Source organism: Anticarsia gemmatalis, chromosome 2 (genome assembly GCF_050436995.1).
Source record: "Anticarsia gemmatalis isolate Benzon Research Colony breed Stoneville strain chromosome 2, ilAntGemm2 primary, whole genome shotgun sequence".
NCBI lineage: Eukaryota > Metazoa > Arthropoda > Insecta > Lepidoptera > Erebidae > Anticarsia > Anticarsia gemmatalis.
Window position 1 is genome coordinate 11073293 of NC_134746.1, and position 23127 is coordinate 11096419.

The 23127-nt window shown below is 36.9% G+C and overlaps 3 protein-coding genes across 3 annotated transcripts in view; 2 read left to right on the forward strand and 1 right to left on the reverse strand.

The window, feature by feature from the left end:
• Positions 1-3559: 3559 nt before the first annotated feature.
• Positions 3560-5938, forward strand: Txl (Thioredoxin-like). The gene is made up of 6 exons (XM_076132327.1): positions 3560-3748; positions 3821-3977; positions 4151-4261; positions 4574-4723; positions 4916-5049; positions 5311-5938. The coding sequence occupies exons 1-6, from the start codon at positions 3651-3653 to the stop codon at positions 5519-5521; spliced, it is 861 nt and encodes a 286-aa protein (XP_075988442.1). The 5' UTR covers positions 3560-3650; the 3' UTR covers positions 5522-5938.
• Usp39 (ubiquitin specific protease 39) lies at positions 5937-9992 on the reverse strand. Its single transcript, XM_076132313.1, has 10 exons — positions 9810-9992; positions 9587-9735; positions 9180-9294; positions 8453-8628; positions 7875-8100; positions 7577-7700; positions 7114-7273; positions 6615-6805; positions 6386-6538; positions 5937-6068 (listed from the first exon to the last, which is right to left on the reverse strand). Exons 1-10 carry the CDS (start codon positions 9868-9870, stop codon positions 5966-5968), a joined length of 1458 nt encoding a protein of 485 aa, XP_075988428.1. The 5' UTR covers positions 9871-9992; the 3' UTR covers positions 5937-5965.
• Positions 9993-10606: 614 nt separating this feature from the next.
• Positions 10607-23127, forward strand: part of poe (E3 ubiquitin-protein ligase-like protein poe) — a 45328-nt gene continuing 32807 nt past the window's right edge. The window contains exons 1-29 of the mRNA XM_076132338.1: positions 10607-10748; positions 11202-11299; positions 11879-12015; positions 12881-13001; positions 13101-13372; positions 13566-13729; positions 14170-14305; positions 14624-14746; positions 14865-15007; positions 15368-15569; positions 16114-16273; positions 16462-16634; positions 17377-17542; positions 17804-17979; positions 18289-18445; positions 18533-18636; positions 18744-18887; positions 18995-19207; positions 19515-19702; positions 20011-20191; positions 20324-20429; positions 20508-20661; positions 20778-21012; positions 21272-21490; positions 21755-21925; positions 22084-22229; positions 22390-22526; positions 22747-22954; positions 23061-23113. Of these exons, the coding sequence (XP_075988453.1) occupies positions 10627-10748; positions 11202-11299; positions 11879-12015; positions 12881-13001; positions 13101-13372; positions 13566-13729; positions 14170-14305; positions 14624-14746; positions 14865-15007; positions 15368-15569; positions 16114-16273; positions 16462-16634; positions 17377-17542; positions 17804-17979; positions 18289-18445; positions 18533-18636; positions 18744-18887; positions 18995-19207; positions 19515-19702; positions 20011-20191; positions 20324-20429; positions 20508-20661; positions 20778-21012; positions 21272-21490; positions 21755-21925; positions 22084-22229; positions 22390-22526; positions 22747-22954; positions 23061-23113 (4609 nt within the window). The 5' untranslated portion in view covers positions 10607-10626. The remainder of the gene's footprint in view (positions 10749-11201; positions 11300-11878; positions 12016-12880; positions 13002-13100; positions 13373-13565; positions 13730-14169; positions 14306-14623; positions 14747-14864; positions 15008-15367; positions 15570-16113; positions 16274-16461; positions 16635-17376; positions 17543-17803; positions 17980-18288; positions 18446-18532; positions 18637-18743; positions 18888-18994; positions 19208-19514; positions 19703-20010; positions 20192-20323; positions 20430-20507; positions 20662-20777; positions 21013-21271; positions 21491-21754; positions 21926-22083; positions 22230-22389; positions 22527-22746; positions 22955-23060; positions 23114-23127) is intronic.

Consider the following 23127-nt stretch of genomic DNA (forward strand, 5'->3'; position numbering starts at 1 on the left):
TATCTCATCGTTAAATTCGTAAGTAAAGTTTCGACAGTTTGTACGAACCCATGTTGATGACTAACCAACGTAATATGCAAACGAATACCTTAGTAACTATGTAGTTAGGTGATAGTTTCCAGTCGTAAGTACTAAGATCTTTCTGGTAGAACAAACTTCAGAGATTTTAAGCCTACAAACTTGTATACACCCAATTAAGATGTTGTGTATTAAAAGGTGTAGTGCGAACAGTATTTTTAAGCGCCTGGGCAATTCTCAAAAGGGTGAGTTTTAGCGGTTTTTCATCAGAGAACGTATATAAATGAATAGATTTTATTATCGATAATTTTTATTTCTACGTAAACGTTAATTATCTATCGAGGCCTACGTTTAATGTATCATTTGATATTGTTATAAAAATAATAAAAAATAGAATACAGTCGAAATCTAATTTATATGGCGTGTCCTAACGTGAAATTAATCTAATTATGCTTTAAAAAAATATTGATTTCTTAAAAAAATACTGAATTTATTTATGTACATCGGTACTTTAACTATTTAACTATAATTTCCAGTATTATATTTTTGGTTTTATAATAAACTACAATAGTTATGGAAGTTTTAAGAATGTCCGAACGCATAAGCATAATTTATCTGGCCCATCTTTGCGTTAACTTCCTACAAAAACCGTCGCTTGCACAGCCGGTGAAGGCTCCTGGCCCGCTCGCTGCTAGTCTCCTCCGTGTTTTAATACCATGACCACGTTTCTTTGCTGCTCCTCGCCAAAATTATACATGATATCGACTTCGAAATTGGATTTTGTAAGGTAAGTAAACTAATTTTTATGGTCGTATTTTTTTTACCAATATTGACAGAATATTATTCACAAAACACATCAGATTGTTTCATTGGGGTTTTACAACATTATTTTCTTTTTTTTATTCAATATCTGTATTAAAATAACAAGATAAATGGATTTTTATGAGAAAAACTAATAAATCTGGCCCTAATTCACCTGGGTTTCTCTGGCGAATTTGCACCAGATAAATGAGATATGTCCCAGGTAAATTATGTTTTCAGTAAATTTTCCCTTATTAATGACTAAATTATTGTTTATTTAAGTTCTAGATCAAAGAATAGGGGAAAATAAAGAAACAGACTACAGAAGAAAGACTTGTTAAAATGGTGAGCAGAGAGAAAACAGTATGAATATGTTAAAAGTAACATACAGCTGTTGAAAGATAAAGAAGAGAAGGATAGACATATATCTCAGGTACAAAGGCGAAAAAACTATTGAGTATTGAAGAAATATCATCAAGACAACAGATAGTGTAAAAAAAAAGATGTAGAAAGAAATTTAAGTCTTATTATTTAAGGAAAAAAGAACAAAAGAGAATCGCTATTTTTCTGAAATATTATACTCATCCTGAAAATAAATGATAGATACTGCTGGTTACTTCGTTGTCTTCATCAATTTTGTAAAATTGTCCAATAAGAAAATACCCATAAGATTTACAAAAACAATAAAATCTATACTAATATTATAAAAGTCGAAATTTTGTCTGTTTTTTTCTTTGTTTGAACACGCTAATCTCAGGAACTACTGGTACGAATTGATGATTTCTTTTACTGTTGGATAGCCTATTTATTGAGGAATGCTAAGGTCTATATATCATCACGCTACGACTAATAGGAGTCGAGTAATTCATAAATTAAATCCAATCTGAAAAAACATTACGACAAGTGTAGAAAAAACCTGAAAGTAATTAAAATAGTAATTGTTTGTGTCAAAGAAAAGTAAATAGTACTGAAAGAAAGATAATAGTTAAAACCCCTGTACACAAACATAATATAAAAAAAAATGAAAGTAGAATCGAACTGATTTTGTTATATCGACCACTGATAATTATTATGGCATAGATAATACAAGTTCAAAATCCTTCCAAATCTCTTATAAAATATTATAAATAAGTAAATTATATGATCCTGATCATGTACTTGTCTTATTCCAGTCTATCTTGATTATATTTATACGAGCTTTATAACAGTTTTGAAGATGTGAACTATTTTTACATTTCTCAACACTTTTTTCCGATTTACTAAGGTTCTTAAGAGTTTACCTGGAAGTGTTCCTAATTGTGACTGTGATTTATTTATTATAAGCCAAAAAAACGGCTGCTTGCGTTTTTTATTTCACATTTTTCTAATTTACCTGTGCCTTATTTCTCATCGACCTGGTTACATCTCATTCCGCTGGTAATCAAAAATTTTAAAACATTGTATTTCATTAACTAATGCGACTACAGGAGGGCCTCCGCTATTATCGAGTATCATTTTGAAAACGCTATGATATTACTGCGATATCTTCGCCAAAATAAGAATCTAAAATTTTGCCAGATAAATTATGCAAAAACACTTCATTTCTGAGAAATGCCCGCCTGGCATTTTAAAATGTTCATTTTCAACAGTGCGTTTTCAAATGAGAACTGATACGCCTCGTCTACTCTAAGGAACTTAAATATTTATTAGATATCATGAACAATAAAACAATCGAATCCCACATACATTTTTAATTTGTTTCTTTAAATTCCCACTACTTTTAATATTTTTCAGCTCGTAAAGGTTACCTAAGTACCTAATTAGAACAAAAAAAGACTTAAATATGTAAGTACATTCATAAAATGTTATTTAAGAACTCGTAATTAATAATTATACATAAAGCAGCTACTATAACCAACAATACAACCTTCAGGCGCTCTACAATATAAATAATGATATTCTGAGAATTTAAAATAGAAAGTAACAGATCAAAATAATGAAACTCATCACGACTATATTAAAATATATTGCTGCGATTTGTACGGCTCTCGAGTAAATTATTGCGGGGATAAGCCCTAAGTAAACCCTGCGGCGGCGAGTGGCCACCTTTCAAGTTCTCAGTGATTCACTCCAACCCACCTATAAATAACGATTACGTGGAAAACATTGAATGAATTATATTCTGTTTTATAACAAAGATGAAGTTTTAAGTACATTTGTAGATCCAATTAACCGATGCTATGCTATCCTCATAAATATATTGAGACTTTTATTTACTTATATATTATTATTTTGGTGCAAAATAGTTTTTATACACTAAGGTGGGTAGATATACCTATTCAAATTTATTGTTTGTTAAGTCAGTCTTCAATGATTAAGTTTTACCTATTTACTTTGCGTGTCTCTTTATTTTTAATTACGCACGGGAATCATAGTCTTTATTGGTAGGTACATTAATAGTGGTAACGAATTTTAATGAAATTTGTTTTATCATGTATCTAAATTTTTAACTAAAATATAGATACCTATAAATTAAACCATCTTTTTCAATGAATTTCAGGTAAGCCGATTCAGATCTTGATGATTAAATTAATCTTAAAGGTATAAAGTATGTGTGTCATTCTTTTTTCCTTATGTGACTCTACATTAATAACCCGAAGGGCTCTAGAGCTAGAGTCAACAACAACACAAAGAACAATATTTTATGAACGCGACCATTAAAAATGTATGGCAATTAATGGCAACACTTTGCCAATCAATCAAATCAACCATTTTGAAGTATCATTCTGAACTGTTGTCATTCATATTGGTTTCCACTTTCTTGTTGTAATTGTGATAATTCAAAGGAAACCATGGGTTTAGCTACCGTAATCGAAAGCGAGACCCATTTCCAGTCGGAAATGGCGAACGCTGGCACAAAACTCGTTGTAGTTGACTTTACAGCAACTTGGTAAGTTTAACCTGATTGTGTTGAAATATTCAAGTCATCGTGTGAGAGTAAATAATTAACTATGGTGTGTAGGTGTCCCCCTTGCCAGCGGATCGCGCCGATTTTCGAGCAGTTGCCGGCTAAGTTCCCGAGGGCTGTTTTCTTGAAGGTGGACGTGGACAGATGCGCAGAGACCGCAAGTGCCCAGGGCATCAGTGCGATGCCGACGTTCATTTTCTACAGGAACCGGGTACGTGGCCTTTAACTTTAAATTGTAAATCTTATAGAATACAGACTGAATTCTACACAATCACCTAGCCCAATGACCTCTTTTCCACAATTTCTTTGTAACCATAACTATTTAAAACTGCACAATATTTTATTGTTTTGTAGTAAATATAAAAAGTGACCATTGTATTGCAGACAAGGATTGACCGGCTACAGGGAGCAGACCCGGCTGTACTAGAAAGCAAAGTTAGACAATATTATGGCACAGAGGAAGCCGGAGATGAAGATAGTGCCGTTGCAGGACATGTAAGTATTTTCAGTTTGTTTTAACTCAGCTAATAAACCAAATACACTTGGATTAATTTAAGCAAAGCAAGACCAAAGCTGTGGCGAGCAACTAGAAATCTTACCTTATTAGTATCTAAGATCTGTTACATAAAAATACTCTAAAATCAAGAGTTGTCATCTTTCACTGGCCTTCAATCCACATTCTCCTATTGTTATTCTCTTCAAAGTAAATTGTCTACAGTATTTAAAGTTAACTCGCCAGATCTGTATAAGACTGATCCTCAATGTAACTATATTAGCAAAGTCCTTAAGGTCGTTGGTTGTTTACAGATGGATTTGGCGACATTCATAACCAAGAACGAGTGTGAGTGTCTGAATGAAGCTGACAACCATCCATTTATTAACTGCCTGTCCAGCGGAGGAGGCTACCTTGCCAGTGACTGTGATGAGCAACTCATCATAAACATTACATTCAACCAGGTATAGGATTCAATTAAAGTATTTAAAGTTAAAAATTCTCACTACTGCTGCCATTTTTGAACTATTGTTTACTTAATTTAAACCAGGTCATTGTGCCAAAACATAATTACTGTTTTGCTCATTTGAGTTTTTCCTCAATTCAACATGTAAATTAAATTCAAATGATAATAAAAATGTTTTTGCAAATTTTAGGTGGTCAAATTACACTCCTTAAAAATCAAAGGACCTGCCGACAAGGGACCCAAGTCAGTCAAAATCTTTATCAACCAGCCAAGAACACTTGACTTTGACCAGGCTTCTGGAAACTCATCCAAACAGGATCTCGAGTAAGTTACTTGCCTAACACCTAAATTCGTCATAGGTAGAAAATATTGTGTTACCTTACTATATTTATCAAATGACTTGCAAAAATTTACCTATCTTGTTTACCTTTTATGTTTTATGCACAATGTGTGCATAATATCATATGAATTACAGGGAAAAGTAATTTGTCTCAATTAAAGCTGTGTTGTCCTAAATGACTTGTTACATTTACTTTCCACTTGCCATTGTATTTTTTTCTAACTGTATATTAATTTTTGTTTCAGATTAACACCAAGTGATCTGGAAGGCAACCCAGTGCCCCTGAAATTCGTCAAGTTCCAGAGTGTACAGAACATTCAACTGTTCATAAAAGACAACCAGTCCGGTGGTGATGTTACACAGATTGATCACCTCGCATTTTACGGATCTCCCATCTGCACCACAAACATGGGCGAGTTCAAACGCGTCGCTGGCAAGAAGGGAGAGAGTCACTAGCAAGATTACCACACTAGAATTTAGTTCAGTTTTGCACTGTGTTCAAAGCCAAAGTAAGCGGCTTATTGATGTGGGAATCGCTTTGTCCAGCTATGTATGGCAGCCAGAACATTCCCAAGACCCTGACCTTATTAACTATTAGGACAAGTAGTATACCTTTTTATAGCTATATCTATTCTATTGATAAAACTGAACTATCTTCTATCTATGAAATGAATGTATCATTTCTCAAACTGTGTCAAATAGTAAATGTGAATTTTTAATATATTTTTGTCTCATATTTATAAAATATGATGTAATAACATTCGTAATTATTGATTTTAAGTGTAAAGGTCATTCCAGGGCCACAGTTTGTTAAATGGGAATACTGAAATATCAGGAATTTGTATATTCAATAAATAAATGTACACAAGTGTACTTATAATTAGTTTTATTGATTAAAATTCAGTCCTCATCCTGTTTTAATTCATAAATCTGAATGTATGCTTCTGTGAGTGTGATCATTTGTGGAAGAATACTGGTTACGTGAAGATCTTGCATCTCATACCTGAAAACAGAAATCACTTGAGTCACTGATCGTCAACCATAAAACTAGAAAAACACTCAGACGAAATGTTTTTCGGGTTATTAACCGATTCGTTGCGGATGGCACGACAGGCGTGCCATTCAATTCTTTTATATATGGCGTATGACACGAGAGGCGTCTTTTTTAAATATCATATAACTCGCTCAAATTGAGATTTCATGAGGTGCTTTCAAACTAAAGATTTATTTGTTTTGAATACATTGTTTGTCGCCACAGCTAGAAGTTTACGAAAACGCAAGTCGCAACGAATCGGTTAATACGTTTTGATTAGCGCTTACCATTGTTGTGTAGGTTTATGCAGCACGTGTGCCCTGTATGTGCCCTTCTCTGGCGTGCCGTCATGCACGATGTTGCCCACCAGCTCGTATGTCGTCTTTCCGTTATGTTTCGCCTTTACCTCCGGCGTCAGAATATCACCGAAGTCCACATTTCTGTGCAATGAACCACTTTAGTAAATGGTTGACCAGAACACAAAAGAATTGTATGAAAATAAAATCTAAAACTTACTTGACAGGGAAATTGACAACAGTAGGATTTTTCTCAACGAAGAAAGTGTTTTTAGTAAATCTCTTGATGTACAGTATCAAATAAGGCGGCAGCTGCGTAATCTCAAACCTTTTGAGGAAGTTTTCTTTGTATGTTTTATACTCCTTCGAAGTTTGACCATTGAACTTAGAAAGTAATTGATACAAATTGACCTGTAACAACGAACATAATCAAAGGTGCTGTAAACATTTACATGTCCTAGTTTTTATTAGTTATATTTTTTTATATTTAAAATTCTACAATGAGTCATGATAGCCCTAAAACGAAAAATTGACAGTAGTATGCGTAAATGATAACGTATCAATCGCGTAGAATGTTTAATGGACCTATAATTCGCAAAATGTAGCCGGTAGTGGGTGAATGCAGATGATAAAACATCGACAAACGTTACACTTTTCGGAGACTCGATAGATTATTGGACTAAAAAAGATACATAATTTTCTAATAAGACTTTAAATACCTGAGGAATAATATTTTCTCTGAACTCGTCGGTAAACAGTGGTGTGGGTGGCAAGTCACAGGTCAGGTACAAGAAAGGCGACTCTGTTATCATCTCAGTATACTCCTCACTGCTCAGATCTACCTTGGCGATGTCGTCGCCGTCTGGCGGCGGCAGTTTCCTGCAATGATGATGATACAATTTTACTAACGATTACAATAACAAATAGATGTCACAGTGTAAACGTGATCTTGTTACAATAACTCTAGCGCTGTGTATAACTACACTATGCTGACGTCATTTACGATCACTATTACACTACTACACAATACATTTGTAACTTCACCATCGCATTAGTTTTTGTAATGTAATGATATATATAAATGGATGATAAATAAAGAAATAAATGATAGGTGTTATTATTGTAGTATTATTTCTACTCTGAAAATTAGTATACTCGCTACCTGCTAACTAAAATCTTTACCTGGTGTATATCCTCATGTGTCCAAGGAATGATTTATAGATGATAGAACTGTTTGGTTTCTTTGTACCGTTAAGCGCCATGTGGAGTGAATTTAGAAACCAAGAAAGAAAATCAATAGGGTCACCTGAAACAAAAAGACGAGACTTGCATAGTACAAAACGAGATGTCATTTCAACAAATAATGAAAAATACTACATAAATAGAAGTTCGTAAAATAGTATGATTAAAAATCTTTCGCCAGTTAAATGACCAAGGCGAGTAGATGGTATGCAAATAACAGAAAGGAAAGAGTACTCACTTTGTTTAATAAACTGAAACCTTTTCTTAGACCACAATACTACAGCCTGTAACATTTCATGAGGTGATACATGAGCCTTAAAAGCGCGAGGGTTCCATAACTTTCTTAACAGCTCGCCGAATCTTTGAACTAAGAGGAACGAAGAATCACCAGGCGGTCGTTTTACATTGGCGTAGTTCTCTTCACGCAAGAAGTAGTTACGAAGGGGCCGTACTTGAGTTAGACACTGAAATATAAATATAAAACTATCTGAAATGTGTACAGTGGTGCACTATTTGATAAGCATTCAAAGCAATTGTTTTGTTGAAAGAAAGAAATAGAGGTATTCTGTTTGTTTCTTTGAACAAAAAGTTGCAAAACATAATAATTCTTCTGAACTTATACTTTTACAAGCTATGCAGAATAGTCGAATTAGGTGACCTTACTCTTATTGGAATAAACAGTCAGGCAAAATACCTTTAAAAGCATAACTATACTGACATACAGATTTGAAATGAAGTCCTGCACTTTTATTTACTGTTGTGCAAGGGGACTTTTACAAACATACAAACAAGTTCCACAGCATTGAATCAACTCACCTGCAGTATAACATTGCAGTAATCATTAGCCTTGATGTTATTGAGGCCTACAATCCCAGGCATGTACATAGTACCATCAATAGCTCTGGACATCTTAGTGTTGTAGTCCAACTGCTTGATTTGTTCTGGAGTGAAGATCGGGTTCAAGACATACTTGATGTCATTCAAAGATGAGTCTGTAAAAATTAATCAAGTTAAGGAACCCCTTTTTTCTTTTTCCAAATACCCCTATTTGAAGCAGATTTCACAATATTACTAAGTCAACTGTTATAAATTAATTATAGTCTCATACCATGGTTGTAAGGTGATCATGCATGGCCACTGCAACCTATCTGAGACTTATTGCATGAACAGTCATGCAATAGGTCTCTGATAGGTTTGTCCCTGAATATTATTATTATAATATGACATCATTGTGAGATTTGTCTTATTCTTTTGTATATTTACTTGTTTAGTTTTGAGAACCATTTAAACTTAATGTTTTATTTTTAAATACTGTTTTGACAACATAATGCTGTTGTTTACTATTATGTCTGCCATTAGAAAACATTAAAGAAAGCAGTGTCGTTACAATTGATAAACCTACTTTTAGAGAACATTAGCTTGTTAAAACTTCTTTGTTTTTAAGATGAATTTGAGGGTTCTATAACTCAAAAGAAATTAACATGATTTTTATAGGAACTTTTTTCTTGTCTGTCTGCCAAGGCTGTATCTGCCTAGAACTTACCAATGACCTCATAGTTGTCAGGCAAACAGTAGAACTTCAATGTATGAAGGTTCAGGAACACATGGTGTCCATCAGCCACTGAATGGGTGTATGCATGAGTGTTGGTACCTCTGCCCTGATGACAAAGAATAAAATTATTCAGTTTATTTTGTATGCAAGTTGATGATTATTTTAATTGTTTTAATTATGTAACATTTGCAATACATGGGAAATAACAAAAAACAAATACATATCACGCTCTAGCAGCTCGTGGAGGGAGACAAACGCGAAAGGCTCCAACTTGGGCATCTTATTTGATTGTTTTAATATTGAAATATCTCCGACAGTAAGCTATCAGGATTTTCTATATTAAAACTGATTCTTTTATAATCTAACTACATTAATAAAGTAACAAACAGACAGCTCACCTGAAAGTATTTCCCACAAACAAGACAAGCGTAAACATTGATTCTTGTCAGAGAAACCGAACACAACTTTTCGAAATCAAAATCTAGGACATGCCGATTGATAGTGTCTAAATACGGACACTGGATGTGTATCGTCTTCGTCACAGGTTCTGTAAAAATGATTATATTCTTGTAGCAATAGTCAAACACAAAATATTAGACAAGTTGTAGGTTATAGATATACCCGAATGTTCAACGCCGTTCCCTTCAGAGAATTTACGTTTTTTAGCCTGTTCTACGGACATTTCTAAAGCTTGATTATGTTAACAAACAAAGTTGATGAAATTAGTAAACACTAATCAAATCGAATATTTTCGATACAAATTGTTTGACAACGAAAAGAGCCGATGACAACCATTGACACCTAGAGTCCTAGACTGACATCAAAAAGTTACCAGCATAATACCAAATTTCACCAGTCCAGTTATTAGTTATTTATTAGTTTAAGGAGTTTGCCTGAAGAAGTTTTCAATTGAAAATTAAACCTTTTATTTAATAGCACAACACACATTGCGTGAGGTACTAATCATTAAAGACTCTTCAACTCGTAATGGTAGGATCAAATACTATGACGCTATATGATTTCAAATACTTGAAATAGTTTATAAATTATTGCAAAATTGACTTTCACTATCCTAAACGAAACTAAACATTGTAAAATGTAATGGTCAGGCAGATTTTACCCCATTTATAAGGAAAAAGAATATACTGGTAGCCTTAGAACTGCGTTCCAGTCTCATAATGGGATTTAAAAATATGATTTCAGTATAAATATTAAACTGTCGCCCCTTGAATATAGCGTTAAATAAGTGCAGAAGTGGGTGATAATTTCTAAAATGTGTAATTCCACTTAACTGCCACAAGTAGGTACCTAATTAATATTTTATCTAGAAGTTGGAACGTTTTCCATAGATGAAGTCTATGGTAGCTTCTGACAGCTGACATTGACAATCTCATTGTCATAGTCAAAATCGATTCGAATCGTCATTTTCTTCCCGAAAATGGCCGCATCAGGAGGAAATATTGAATGGTCTACAACCGTAAAACCAATTTTAACAGCACTCTACGGCCCATTTTTTGACAAAAATGATGCTGTGGAGATCATACAAGCTATCATCAAGAGGTTTGTGTCCATATCACTATACTTACGTTTATAACAAAAGTTATTTTGATAGCTCACCTGATTAGTCAACTTGCATTTGTTACTTATTTATTTATTTATAAACTTAGCATGAGCCTGCGGGGAGACCTTAATTTCCAATAAAATTCAATATAGAGATTTATTATAATCTTTGTGGCTTGCTATATCGACTTATAAAGCTACGATAATGTTTGACTTTATTTGGAACAGCCAATATTATTTTTTCGTATCTTACCCTACTTAGAGAAAGTTTATTAGATATTTTATCACTGACCTTTTCTTTGTTTTAAAGATATGCATAAATTACTGCTACATTGACTACTTGCAGTACTTATTCCGGCTCGAGTTTTATTTGTTGATAAATCTCATTGAAATAATGTCCTTATGTTTAGTACAATTTATGTACAATGAATATATGGGTTTTCTTTCTCGTAGCGAAAGCGAGTTCCAGAACCATGAAGATATCTACGATTTATTCTACACATGCTTTGCATGTCTCTCTGCACATTTTATTAGCATGAATGCTAATAACTGTAAGTATAATCCAATGTATATAAGATATTCATAAACATATACTCTTGAAAATAAATATTAGCAAACCTTTTAACTGCAATTTATTTTTATGTTATGAGTCAGAGTTTGCCATTTCATATGATTGAAAACAAGCTTAAAACCTGGTATTTTCTAAGTTTTTCTCCTTTGAAAATAAGAAGCTACTTGAATATCAATAGGGGAATTACCCAAAATAGAAAATAATAATATACAATGTTAAGATAAGAATAACTACCCAAAGAGTTACTCAAATACTGCAGTTTCACAACATTTTGCAACCATAAACAAAAGTATAGAATTATAGCCTTTATACAATAATATTATAATAGGCATATTGATTTTCCTATTCAGCCTGTAACACAACTTATCAAGCAAGAATTATTCTTTTAACAATAATATGCTAAACATACAAATAATAAGTTTCAATAAATTAATCAGTCATCAATGAGTCATAGCATGACTAAAGCTAAACTAGAACTTTCTAGATGTCCTAAGTATCCATAATCCTTTATCATTTACTTATCTTTTACTTGTATGTAATACTATATTCTGTATTTCAGTACCAAATGACCAGCTAAGTACAGCAAGAGATGCATTCAGAGTAATACTCAGACAAATACTAAAGAAGCTCTCCGAAGCAGGATTGAGCTGTGATGATAATGCTACAACTGCAGCACCTAATGTGTCTGTTAAGCAGGTCTGTATTATTTACTACTATAATATCTCAGTATATTTAAGTGTCAGATAATTTGTCTGCTAATTCAAATTTTCAAGTGAATGGTGAACTAGTGTAAAGTGTTTCTATAGTTGGACCATTTCAAACATGCGAACTATGTCATGCCATACAAATGGGTCCCCAGCTCGCACTTACACACTGTCCTATTCCTGTCATTCTTTTATTTATGTCTCATAATTCGCATGTTTGTAATGGCCCAACTATATTAATATAATACTACAATAGCTACAATTAACTAGGTACTTAGATGTATTATATGAAACTAGTTTCCCAAAGTTATTTTTCCACATTGATCATTGTTCTGTTAAGAGACCTTATATGCTGTAATCTCACATGCAATATTAGGATTATATTTATACTTAGAAATCAATTTGTTATAAATATGTAATATGTTATAAAAGTCTGCAGTTGATTTCTAGTTATTGGTCCTTTGCATGATAGAGGCGGATTGACTTTCACAATATTATGTAACCCCATAATATATTCAAATTTGATTGAGTTTAGTATTAAACTTAAATATACAACAGAATTTTAATACATTTTTATTTGAAATGCCACTACTTTTGCTTACACTAGTGTAAATAAACAATAGTGATTATGAATACATTGTTTTATCAGAAGGCCTATTGTGTTTAAGTGATGTGTTATCTAAATAAACAATGGCTGTCCTACATTAAATTAAACTGAATAACTAATCTAAAAAATATTTTCGTGCTATCTCTATTATTTCTTCCCCATTCTCACAGGGACAAATAGGTCATAAGGATTTTGACAATAGCATAAAATATATTTTTTGTAAAACTTTTCACTTGTTTTTTTTCTACAGTTGCTGTTACCGATTGTGGGACTATGTGGAATCGACGGAGGGGGATACCCTCAATCCGACCTAGTTATATTGACATCTTTGCTGAAAAATGCAAAACTACCCGCACATGTCAACGTGCCAGGTATGTATTTTATACTTACATTTTTGCTACATGTTATGAAACCCGATTTGATGTTATTTTGTATCTGATTTCTAATTAGACTGTTGTGTTTACTCTCAGAAACACAAACGACAAAATCATCCGTTATCCCGAGCTCGATTACGTCACTGTCTTCTCAAACGACATCTACCGAGAAGCAGCCGCCGTCGAACGCTCAGCGGCGCTCTGACGCGCTGTTGGAACAGCTGACTGCGCCGCTGAGGAACCCAGTGACGTCGATGTCGATGTCTCAAGCACAGCCCGCGACCGCGGTGTTGTCGCCCGGAAGTAAGGACAGTTTGGAGAGCGCTAAAGATGGGAACGCTTCTCAACAGGCCTCTATTGATATGAAGGTAAACTAGTTCATATTTACGATCAAATTATGAAATAAGAATATGCTGTCTTTTTATTATTTTTTTGGAACAATCTATCATTACCTTTTTGAAAAGAATTGTTGTACAAATAGCCTATGTATTGCTGCAGTTTCTATTATTAAATCGTATTGTGTATGTGTAATAAGTTGTAAATATTATTTTTCTCTAACAGAAGTGGGTGGCATCAACCTGCTCATCGTTGCTGATGGAGTTACGAGCCGGCTCCGTAGTGCTGAAGGTTTGCTCCTCGCTGCCGTGTCTACAACGGTATCTCAACCGGTGGCAGACGGCCAAGGAGCAAGCTCAAGCGCCGCAATTCAACTCTGATGCCTCACTGTGAGTTATATAACCTTAACATAGTTTGGTGATCTGATTCTAATTAAACTAAATATTAAATGTCAATTAAGCACTTCAAACTTGTAATATCTGTCTTACTCTCATAAAATTTTGAATTCAGATGTATTTAATCTTCGAGCCTAGTCTTTCGGTCACAGCAGTTTCTTATTGGATTTGTGTTACGCCTGGTTCCTACTTGACAGGTGTCGGATCAGAATTAATCGGTTACGGTTAATCCGAACATTATGGTTTACGATAAATGTGAATAGCTTCATATAAAATGTTCTGCTACTAGAACCTCCGTTTAATATTCGGATCCGACACCCGACAAGTTGGAACTGGCGCTTAGAGCCCGATATCGTAAAAAAAATATTACATAAAGGGAATATATTTAACTAATAAATTACTATGAACATTGAAATATGTGTGTATTGTTTTAGTCTTCATTTCCTCGTGAATGAGGTGCACGTGTGCCGCTTGGCTCTATCTCTGCCGTGCCTGGAGCCGTTCACGCCGGAACGCATAGTAACGCTCAGTGACGTCAGCATCGCTGGCCTGCTCTGCGCCACTGCACAGGTAATGCACCCTTGACACGCATACTTACACTACGTTTAATTTTGCTTTTAATACGAATTTTAGTAACTTATGTACATGTATGTCCTACTTTGACTGCCTCTGTGGCGCAGTGGTTTAGGTCACCACGCCGATAGCATTGCCTCGGGAGGTCGTGGGCTCGATTCCCACACGGGGCAAAAGTACAAATTATAACAAGTAATTTTAATTTCTTACACATTTCTCGAAGTAACGAACTTAAAATGTTGATTTACCTGCCATATGTGAGGGTTTCGTAGAATCTAATAAGAATGTTATAATAAAGTTGTTTTATATCTACAGGCATCTTTACACCCAAAAGACGAAGAGTACGAGCAGCAGACAGCCACTCTCGTTGAGAGTGCACTTAGTTTGTACAACACTGTTGGGGAGACGTTCAAACAGTCGACACGCGCTGGTGGATATGTAAGTCAATTTATAAATACACTGTGCACTATTATATATTTACTAGTATTTTTATAGAATTATGTAAGACTGTTTCTGCAGAAAACATTTATTATTTATGTTGTGGGTGTTGTTTTAGGTATACCAAAACCACCTAATGATTGGCGGTTGGGTACTGCTGTGCGGTCTGCATCACGCACTGGCTGGCGCTCCGTGCCCCACCACTGCGCCCGGCAAGAGCCCGGCTAAGACACCTTCTAGGCCCTACAACCTAACTAAAATGTAAGTATTTTGATGTTCGCTCGGTTTTTACATATAAGACTAATGTTTGATTGATCGTTTTTTTATATTAAATAACTTATTTCGCCGATTGACAATACCAAAAGTTAGTTATGAATAGTTTTTGCGACATCGAATTGATGTGTCTGATCAAACGGTATCTACACCGAACTATCCAACAACCTCACCACATTGGTGGAAACGCACGATCCATTTTTATCAGTTTTCTGGATCGCGGATTCACGATCGTTCCTGTGAATCCGGCTATTAGATTATTGATACGAATGAGTAATTTGATAGCTTTTATAATTATTGGGTTATGTTTATTGTGTACACAAACGTGATGTTGTGTTCGCTGCGCAGGCAGCAGGGCCTGGGCGTGGTGTGGGTGGCGCTGGGCGGGCGCTGCCTGGCGTGGCTGGGCGCGCTGCTGGCGGACGCGCGCCTCGAGGCGCTGAGCTGCGGCGGCGCCGCGCCCGCCGCGCCCGCGCCGCTGCACGTGCTGGCGCAGCACACGGCGCACCAGCGTGAGCTGCGCCTCGCCTCCGCCGCGCCGCTACACCAGGTACGATGCGCCACGAATGGACCGCTATCAGCGATTCAAATCTTAAAAAAATATACTCATACCCTTACAGCTTTTGACTCTCGACTCAATCACGGACCACTGAATAAAAAATCTTCAACACCATTTAATATGTCAACGAAATCTTATTCGGAGCTTTTAGCTGTACATATACTTAGATAAATCATAAGTCGTGTAATCTTACATGACACTTCTTATTGTATATAAATAAATATCATAAATAATAAATATCATTGGACAACTCACACACGGTCATTTGATTCCAAACTAAGCAGAGCTTGTACTATGGTAACCAAATAACTGATAAACATACTTATATATTTCTAAATACATACTTATATAGATAAATTGACATCCAGGCTCAGAACAAATGCTCGTGCTCATCACACAAAGATTTGTCCCGGGTGGGATTCGAACCCACCACACGCGGCGCTACGGTTGTTGCGGCGAGGTGACCGCTTAAACTACTGCGCCAAACGTGCAGTTAAATATATATTGATATTAACTTGACAAAATCTCTGTACAGTTGCTCGTAGCCCTGGGTGTAGTGTGCTATCGTAAAGCGACGAACTTGAAGCGCGCGGTAGTGCAGAAGCAGCACCACGACGCAGACCCCGACCGCTCCGACTCCACTGTCTACTTCCAGGACATGATACTGTGTTCAGAGGACTCGGAGACTGATGATGGTAATGAAATATTTTCATTTTTTTTTAAATCTTAATCTTTATGTTCCCATCAGCTATGCTCGGCATAGGTTCTGAGAAGATTTGCAAAGTATAGCCAAGTAACCCATCTGTCAAAACGCAAAACTTGAGTTACCACCACTAGGTGGCGTATCTTATTACGTTAATAAAATACCCGTTTTGTTGTACAGAAGACTCCGAGCCTCTATTCGGACTGTGGTTTGAGTCGACCCTCGTCGCCCCGGACGCTATCGACAGCAGCGCCCTGATGCGGGCCACGGCCGGCAACGATAACGACAACAACACCGACACGCCCGCCAGGAACAACCAGGGCATCGTGCCGGACAAGGCTGAACCTTATTCTGTAAGTTTAAAATAGATTTTCTTTCCTCTTAGGACTTTTGAAGCATTTGTTCGTCCTTATTTTGCAGGATACAATAGAAGTGATTCGTATATTGAATTACTTCTATTTTCCTATTCTCAAAGTTAAGGTTTTGCCCAAATATTAGTGCTTTGTGTTCCCAAATGTAAATTACGTAATAAAAAAATGATAAATGCGATTCAGGCCTTGATATCTTAAAGTCCCATTTAAACACTAAGGCGCTGTCTCCACGAGCGAGAGAATCGCGGCGATATTATCGTCGTGCCACGTATTTCTATACCCTCTCTATGGAACCGTCTCCACACGGCGATAATATCGCCGCGATACGACGAGTGTCAACGAGCGTGCGAAACGTCAATACATCGTCGCTAGTCGGCCGCGACAAGCAGCGAGTCCGCCGCGCGATCGCGACGAGCGCGCTGTCAAATGCAGCGTCATTTGTTTTCAATGTTGCCTTTTGTTTTGAGAAGCTTTTTAAACAAGGAAAACGCGGGTTACGAGTCGCCGCGGAATCGCAGAGTTTCCGCGGCGACTCGCGACGATACGCGGCGGAATTATCGCTCGTTCGTGGAGATTTTCCGACGATACAAGGGCGGACTCGTCGCGATTCTCTCGCCCGTGGAGACAGCGCCTAACCTAAACGTCAACACAAGACAGACAAAATCAGTATCAAAATAAATCTAGATAGTAAAAAGACATCAACCTAACATGTATTTTGTTACAGTACATAACTCTAGCAACAGAAGTATTCACTCTACTGACTGAAGAGATAATCAGCGACGGCTCTGAACGTTTGGGACAACACTCGCTTCAGTTGCACGACGCTCACCAAGCGCTGCTCGCCGCGTTGGCTAAAGACTTGGACCGTGAAACCGCCCGCACTGATACAGGTAAGAAGTTTGAGCTAGCATATTTGTATAAGATATTAATTAAAATATCTGTCAAATGCTGTAAGATAATCCTAAAGATTGAGGGATTGTTTTTAATATTTTTAGGGGTTAATAAATGCGATGAAAGCCCATCAGAAATAAATAAAACTTTTACCTACCCTAAAGTTTACTGTGATCTTTAATTTCTGTTGTCTTGCTTGTATTCAGTTCGGAGCCCTAACTAATAATGGTAAAACTCATGATGTGTTTACTTGTGTATAGGAACCATATCTTCCTGTTTCGGTGCCCGCTTAGGCGCACTATACGCGGCGTTCAGTTCAGCGTTAGTGCGATACTTGCACAACTTGAGCGGCGCACCCGCATTTGCCAGTCTACAGCCGGCCTTGCACCAACAACTTATATCCGGCGCAGAACGTACCAATATGACTCCGTTGCAGGTTTGTACATGATAGTATACGTTATTAAAACTTTTTACAGCGATAAACTTACGCAAAGATAACCATTCTACAAAATATTGGTTATTTATACCTTCCCCTCTGTAAGTTAAGCTTCTATTACCGTGTTGAACTTATCAGAGAGGTTTATCGGGTCTGAAACTCGCAACTTCCTTCATGCTAAATAGTTATAATTGGGAATAATTAACAACATTGTCTGTCTTATTTAACAGTATAGCTTACATGGACGTTTAGTTAGATTTAACTAACTAGTAGATTTAACTTCTAGTAATATTATTGTTGTTGTGTCAGGTTGGTCCCCGCGTAGTGAAGTTGCTCGGCAGCATGGTGCTGAGCAAGCCGGCGGCGGAGCGCGAGAACAGCATCCTGGCGATGTGGCACAAGATCGTCAACACGCTGCAGGAGTGCGCCGTGCAGACGGCACCCTCCACCGATCATGATTACGAAGGTATTTTGAGAATTTTTAATATATTTTTGTCCAAAGGTTCATTGGCTTTGTTTGAGGAGATAATGACTCCGAATATTTTTGTTTCAGATTTGAATGTTGAACACGCACAGCTATTGGTCTACCTCTTCCATTCATTGACCCTTATGCAGAAGAAATCTGTACTGCTCATGACATCTAATGCCATCATCAAAGTAAGTACTCCTAGAAAAGAAAGACATTTGTAGTAGCCGGCGACGAATTAGACAGGTTTTCAACGTGTAATTTTGTGAATATATTTTAAATTCTTATTCGTTTGTAGGTGGTCGAGACCCTTGCGATAAGCGATAGAAAGAAAGCCGTCAACTTGTTGCCACATCAGCTGATGTTGACAACTAGACTGATGTTGCTGCTAGAGTACTTGATGAGACACCTTTATGATGCACCACAAACACTGCTGCAACAGGTAACGGCATATTTTCTTTATGCATATAAATTAAGCTTATTTGAATTATAAAAACACTATTTATATTTTAAACTTGTGTTTTAATAAAGAAATCAATACCTTTCTAGATTGAATGGAACCTGGTGATTGCGCCAGGCTTAGCCCAGCCATCATCGGAGCAAAATTCCAATGGAAGTAAAACAACCACCAACGGTCAGCCGAAAGCTCGCATTTACTGCGAAGTACCTCATATCGAACAGGCGTATAGACGACTGTCTCAAGATGAGACCTCTATGAGACCTAAGTTCTACGCGCTGACCAATGCTGAGATTAACAATCAGGTAAACAAATCCGTTTTGATGAGTACAACGATGATTTAATTTGTTTAGAACTTTTATTTACTTAGGCCTAGTTTCACCATTTGTGGATATCGATCATATAGCTTATTGTTGTCTTTTTTTCATACATTTAGTCACTTTACTTTTATTGACACTGACCCTTAGATATTTTATACTATTTAGAGAGGTATGTAGGAAACCTACACAAAAATACTCTAAAATTTGTGAAATAAATGTACCAATGTACAACTTCCAAAAACAATGTTCCACAAGGAAAGATTTTTTATAATTAGAATGTATTTGTGTTTAGGAAAATCCCAAGTTCGACGGCTTGGCATGCAACTTCGTGCTGGGCACGCCGCATAAGTTGAAATACCCGTTACTGCTGGATGCGTTGCTCGCGCTGTTGAACTCGGCGTGCGTGTGTGACAACCCCAACTACAGTGGTTCTGCCGCCGCGCTGTCGTCCGCGCACTATTGCTTCCAGACTGCTTGGAGGTAAGATTACTTGCAAATGAATAATGTTATATTAAGTCTTTGATTTTAGAACACTGTATTTACCTTCTTTAAAAAAGATACCATTAGCAGACTTCAGTTTCACATCAGAGTTTTCTACATTCATGTTTGTAAAAAAAAATGTTCACTCTACTCCAAAAGATCAGTAAGGCCATGTTTATTTATTTGTATGATATTACATTTGATTTTGGCTTAAAGCATAGGCCGCAGATCAAACATAGGCACCTTGTTATTTCCGTCAAAACATATTGGTTTTATTAATTATTTGAAATGTATATTGTTGTATGTAGGTTGGTAATAAGCATGCCACCAGCGACTCCGCACATGGACAAGCTGCAGGCAGGCACTAGCGCGGATCTGCCATCACCACTGCCGCTTCACGCGGTTGTGTGGGCGCCGCGTGCTGACAACAAAAAGGTGTTCAACCCCTGGCTCAAAGACGCGCTTGTCAAGCAGGGCATGTATACGCAGGTACGTACACACACATACATGCTCAATGCGTACACTAATAATAATATAATTGATCTTGAAAATAGAACCATATTGAAGTTTGATATTTAAGCATGTATTAATACGATACTTAAATGTATATTGTTTTTGCAGTATGCGGAGAACCTATTAGCTGGCGTGAGCGCATCATGTGACAACATCAAATACACAGCGTGGCTTGCGTCTGAAACAATCAAGCATTTGAAACAAAACATCACTCGTATGTTCCTACTTCTATGTCTTTATTATTAATCTTATAAAGAAGATAATAGTATATTAATGTGTTAATTGTTTACAGCCAATGGTTTGCCATCGCTGATTGACGTGATATCGTGCGACTCCGCGCTGGTTAGATTCAAAGTGTGCCTAGCTGATTCATCTACACCTTCCGAAGCTCACCAGTTCATGCCTGACCTTTTGGATTTGCTTGAAACAGTTCTTGACTGTTGCCGGTGAGTATACAAAAAAAGTTCAGCCACCATTTTTTTAGTTTTCTTATAGGGTGTTATTGACATAACCCGTAAAGGAGTTAAGTGTGAATTCGTTTCTTAATATTATTGTATTTCAGTCTAAGTGCGGGACTAGAATTGGAAAGTCTAATGGAGAGCTCAAACAACCCGTCGGAGGCGGCGGTGAGCGCGGCTCGCCTGCAGGTGTGCGGCACGTACGGGCCTGTTGGTAACGCCGCCGGCTCCACGCCGCCGCCCGCCATCGGCGCCTGGCTGCGGGCACATCTACCGCCTAATGCTGCTGCGGCGCTGGACAGACTGTCGTCTCCACCTCCGCTTGCTTGCATCAACTTGGTAAGTAGAATTTAACATATTTTCCACAGGTTATATGTCAAAAAAAATATGTTATGTTTGCGTATTAATCCAGTGAGTTGAAGCACATTCACACCATTCAAAGCGGTCGATACATTTTTAGCTTGCAATTCAAATAATTTTATAAATATGAATTTCGACGTTTCGAATATCGTCTCCAGTGTTCAAAAATTGGCTCTTGATTTAAGTTAAAGTTAAATATCGAATCTAATTATGTAATTGTTTCCATGTTTCTCAATAGGCTTTCTACGCCGCTCACATCATCCCATCAGAGAGCGCAGTACTGAACCTAGTGTCGTCTCACTGCGAGTTGATCACAGCCAACAACAACTACTCGCTCGGATCATCCCTGATGATGCTCGCGTACTCCGCCGCCAAGCTACTGGAAGTCGGAGCTAGTAAGCTCGCTGACAACCCTGAGCTGATGCAGAAGACATTGGACCTTGTTATACCGGCTATGGTAAGAATGATTTTGAATTATGTGATCTTTCAAAGATTTAGATGTTTTTTTTTGTGTTCTGTCTAGTATGTATTTGCTATGTAATAAAATATAACTAAACAAATGAGTTATTAAAGCATATATATTTTTATGTGATGTTAATATGTATACTCTGTTATATTCTACATAATTCTTCAATGAAATCTCTCTAAAATTACCATGATTTTTTTTTGAGCCTCTTTTTTCAGTGCTTCTTATAGTAGTGATATCATATTATTTGTACAGACCGACGGTCGTCTGGAGTTCATGGCGGAACCGCTAGCAGCTACGTTGAACGTTCTCGTACCGCTGGTATTGAAGGCAGAACAATTGATACACGAACATATCATAAAGACTACCTATGGAGTCCTTGTCGAACATCTACAACCGTCCACTGAGAAGACGCTGAGGCATATGGTAAGTAAACGACTACTAAGCTTTATTTAAAACTCTACTAAAGGTGGGCTTCTCTTTAACATCAATTTAAAATTTAGTCCTTCACGAATGTACTATTTAGTTAGCTATTGGCGATTTTATTTTTCTCTTGATACTGACGATGTATTGTGGTTTTATAGGTAAAGTACTGGGAGAAGATTTTGGACCGCGCCGCCGGCCGAGTAGCGTACGAGAGAGTGTTCGCTGAAAACTCTGGCTATTCTCTCGGCAAGATTCTACTATCAGCACCTAATGCTAGGAATCCCTACGCTGAAAGAGTCATCAAGTAAGTTTCCTTATTTAAAATATTTTTTTATGAGTACATTTGCAGCAGTGCAGACGCATTTTCAGCTGATATATTTTTGTTCATATTTTCCGCCATATTCCTAAACCGATATGTATCTAATTGAAAATGCTTTGAATGTCCCTTGACGTTTTCTTTGTAGGTTATTCATCAAGATATTCAACGGGTGTGAGAACGAACTGAGCGGTGCGTTGTGCATCTCTGTATGCAAATTCATCGGTGTCGCCGACCAGCAGAAGCTTTCGGCACTTTTGGCTCACATCTGCTTGGGAGCACCAGGTAATTGAGCTGACTTAAGCTTAAATTCACTAACGACCGATATCAATGGTTTACTGCATTTTATTTGGCTAGAATCCAAACCGTGGTAGTTTTTTAATGTCTGTTAATATAGATTTCAGACATTAGTCAAACAACTAATGTAATAGATTTTTTTGAACTACTTGTGAGTACACTGTGTGTTTTTAAGCAATTACACATTGCTCATTAATATTTTGTGTAGCAACAAACGGTACGTCGGGTACAGCTAACGGCACGCCAACCGAGACAGAACTCCCGACGCCAACATCATCGGCGCCTGAAGCAGCCAGCAACCCTGCGTCACTAGCGCTACGCAATGCGCTACGTAGCGTGTTCAGCAATGAAACACCACCGCGCAATGACAACAATGGTCAACGGAATGACGCTGATCTACCTGTGTTTGATGCACCGTGAGTATTTTATGAAAAAAGAACCGTTAGAAATGATTTGATTGAAATCATTTTTGACATGTCGTATGAGTAGAATAGAGATTGAAACTATTATTTTTATTTGCAGATCACCCGCACCCCGAGCTCAATCAGATACCGCGCAGCAATCGGGTAACTCAGGTATAATAATAATT

Coding starts and splice junctions, on each gene's coding strand:
- Txl (XM_076132327.1), top strand. CDS start 3,651: ATGGGTTTAGCTACCGTAATCGAAAGCGAGACCCATTTCCAGTCGGAA. Junction 3,749..3,820: donor GTTGACTTTACAGCAACTTG/GTAAGTTTAACC, acceptor TATGGTGTGTAG/GTGTCCCCCTTGCCAGCGGA. Junction 5,050..5,310: donor TCATCCAAACAGGATCTCGA/GTAAGTTACTTG, acceptor TTTTTGTTTCAG/ATTAACACCAAGTGATCTGG.
- Usp39 (XM_076132313.1), bottom strand. CDS start 9,870: ATGTCCGTAGAACAGGCTAAAAAACGTAAATTCTCTGAAGGGAACGGC. Junction 7,274..7,576: donor CACATGAGGATATACACCAG/GTAAAGATTTTA, acceptor TCATCATTGCAG/GAAACTGCCGCCGCCAGACG. Junction 6,806..7,113: donor GAGAAAATATTATTCCTCAG/GTATTTAAAGTC, acceptor TCGTTGTTACAG/GTCAATTTGTATCAATTACT.